The following is a 2,338-nucleotide window of genomic DNA, read 5'->3' as shown; positions in this document are numbered from 1 at the left end:
ACTATACAACTTAGTTAACTGCCAGCTCACCATCCAACTAACAAACTAACTAACTCTCTCAAAGATATATAGAAAATTCAATGTAACAGTAACTATGCTAGCTAACTGAATGTATATTACTGCAACTAACTATTTGATTAGTTACTAACTGATGAGAATCGATTCCAACACTCCCCCTCAAGCTGAAGGGTGCAGAATGTTCAGCACGTCAAGCTTGCTCAATAGAAGAGAATGTTGATCATGGCCCAGACTCTTAGTCAGAATGTCTGCTACCTGTAGATGTGTAGGAATATACCGGGTGTGTACTAAACCACTCTTGATTTTATCCCTAATAAAGTGACAATCAATCTCTATATGTTTTGTTCTCTCATGAAAGATAGGATTTGCTGCCAGTTGTATAGATGACTTGCTATCACTAAATAAGGTGATAGGCTTAGAAATAGGTACATTCAGCTCCGCAAATAGCCCTTCTAGCTAAGTGAGATCTGCAACAGCTGAGGCCATGCTTCTATACTCGGCCTCAGTTGAGCTCCTAGACACTGTGTACTGTTTCTTTGACTTCCAGGATATCAAGGATCCACCAAATTGTACTACATAGCCGGTGACAGACCTTCTAGTATTGGGACAGGTTGCCCAGTCTAAGTCACACCAACACACCAAGTCTGTATTAGTCTGAGGTCTCAACCAGACTCCTTGACCAACTAAGCCTTTCAGATATCTGACCACTCTATATGTAACTTCCAGATGGGATCTTTTGGGCATTTGCATAAACTGACTCAGTGTTTGAACATCATAACTAATATCTGGTCTGGTAATAGTTGCATACATAAGTTTCCCAACTAGTCTCTGGTATAAAGTTGCATCCTGTACGACCATATCTCCAGAAATACCTCCAACTTTATCATATTCCACCAAAGCTAGCTTGATATTAGACTCCAGAAGTGTAAGAACTGGCTTTGCACCTGCAAGACCAATCTCAGAGATTAACTCTAGGATGTACTTCCTTTGGTTCAGTAGAACCCCTTGTTTTGGTCTTAAAACTTCAATCCCAAGAAAATATTTAAGCTCTCCCAGGTCCTTGATCTTAAACTGTCTGTGTAGCACCTCTTTTTCCTCAGAAATCATCCTTTCACTGTCTCCAGTAATGAGCAAATCATCCACATAAATTAATACTATCACCATCCCTTCTGGTTTCTTCAAGGCAAACAAAGATTAGTCGTAAGCACTTTGAGTGAATCCTGCAGTTATAAGTGTTTCTGTGAGCTTGATATTCCATTTTCTAGAGGCTTGCTTGAGTCCATAAAGTGACTTAAGCAACCTACAGACCTTATATTGTCCTTTCTGTTGAAAGCCTTCAGGCATCTTCATATATACTTCTTCTTCCAGATCTCCTTGTAAAAAAGTATTATAGACATCCATTTGGTACAAACACCATCCTCTTGAGACAACAAGGACAATGACACATTTAACAGTCACCATCTTTGCCACTGGTGAGAATGTGTCATGGTAATCCAATCCCTCTTATTGGATGTAACCTTTAGCAACCAATCTTACCTTGAACCTCTCAACCTCCCCATTTGCTTTGTACTTAATTTTATACACCCATTTTGAACCAATAGCATTTTTAACAGGAGGTAAATCGACTATCTCCCAGGTGTTATTGTCTTCAAGTGCTTGTATCTCTAGCTTCATAGCTTAGATCCATCTTTCATCATTAACTACTTAACTGAATAATTATGGCTCTATCAAGTTTAAAAACTACTTACATAGCTTTGATATACAAGAGTGGTGTTGATATAAGACAGGTAGTTAGCAATAGAATATCTGGTACCTTTTCTCCTCCCTGGCACTACAAAGTCCTTTATCCTAAATAGGTTGTTTTGGAATTCTATGTGTTCTTCTCAGTGGACAAGGTATAGGCTTCATATTTTCTGGATGTGAAAGCATTGGTTCAGATGATTGATCAATAGAATACTCTGTGGTGTTAACTGGTGGAACAAACACTGGAGAATCTGAGTGAAAGTCTTCATTCAAGGCATGATCATCTTCAGTATCTGCTGAAACTATTAATCTTGAATCCTCACTACATTCTGCATGTTGTTGTATTAACTCATTTGAGAAATTCTGACTTCCCATCAAATTCTGACTTTTCATCTTAGCAAAAGGAAACACATTTTCTTGGAACATGACATCTCTATTAACATATGGTTTGTTGGAGTTCAAATCCAATAATAAGTATCTTTTCTGAGTGGTGGAATATCCCATTAATACTGCAGGTCTAGCTATGTCAGAAAACTTATCACCCTTAGGTAGTACTGAAGTATAACATAAACAACCT

General features: G+C 38.2%; 1 protein-coding gene across 1 annotated transcript; it reads right to left on the bottom strand.

Moving 5' to 3' along the window:
• Positions 1-474: 474 nt before the first annotated feature.
• LOC124899573 (uncharacterized mitochondrial protein AtMg00810-like) lies at positions 475-1,692 on the bottom strand. Its single transcript, XM_047414484.1, has 3 exons — positions 1,536-1,692; positions 1,327-1,391; positions 475-1,194 (listed from the first exon to the last, which is right to left on the bottom strand). Exons 1-3 carry the CDS (start codon positions 1,690-1,692, stop codon positions 475-477), a joined length of 942 nt encoding a protein of 313 aa, XP_047270440.1.
• Between the last annotated feature and the right edge of the window lie 646 nt (positions 1,693-2,338).

The sequence above is a fragment of the Capsicum annuum genome, chromosome 6 (assembly GCF_002878395.1).
Source record: "Capsicum annuum cultivar UCD-10X-F1 chromosome 6, UCD10Xv1.1, whole genome shotgun sequence".
Taxonomy (NCBI): Eukaryota; Viridiplantae; Streptophyta; class Magnoliopsida; order Solanales; family Solanaceae; genus Capsicum; species Capsicum annuum.
This window is presented reverse-complemented; position numbering and strand designations above follow the sequence as displayed.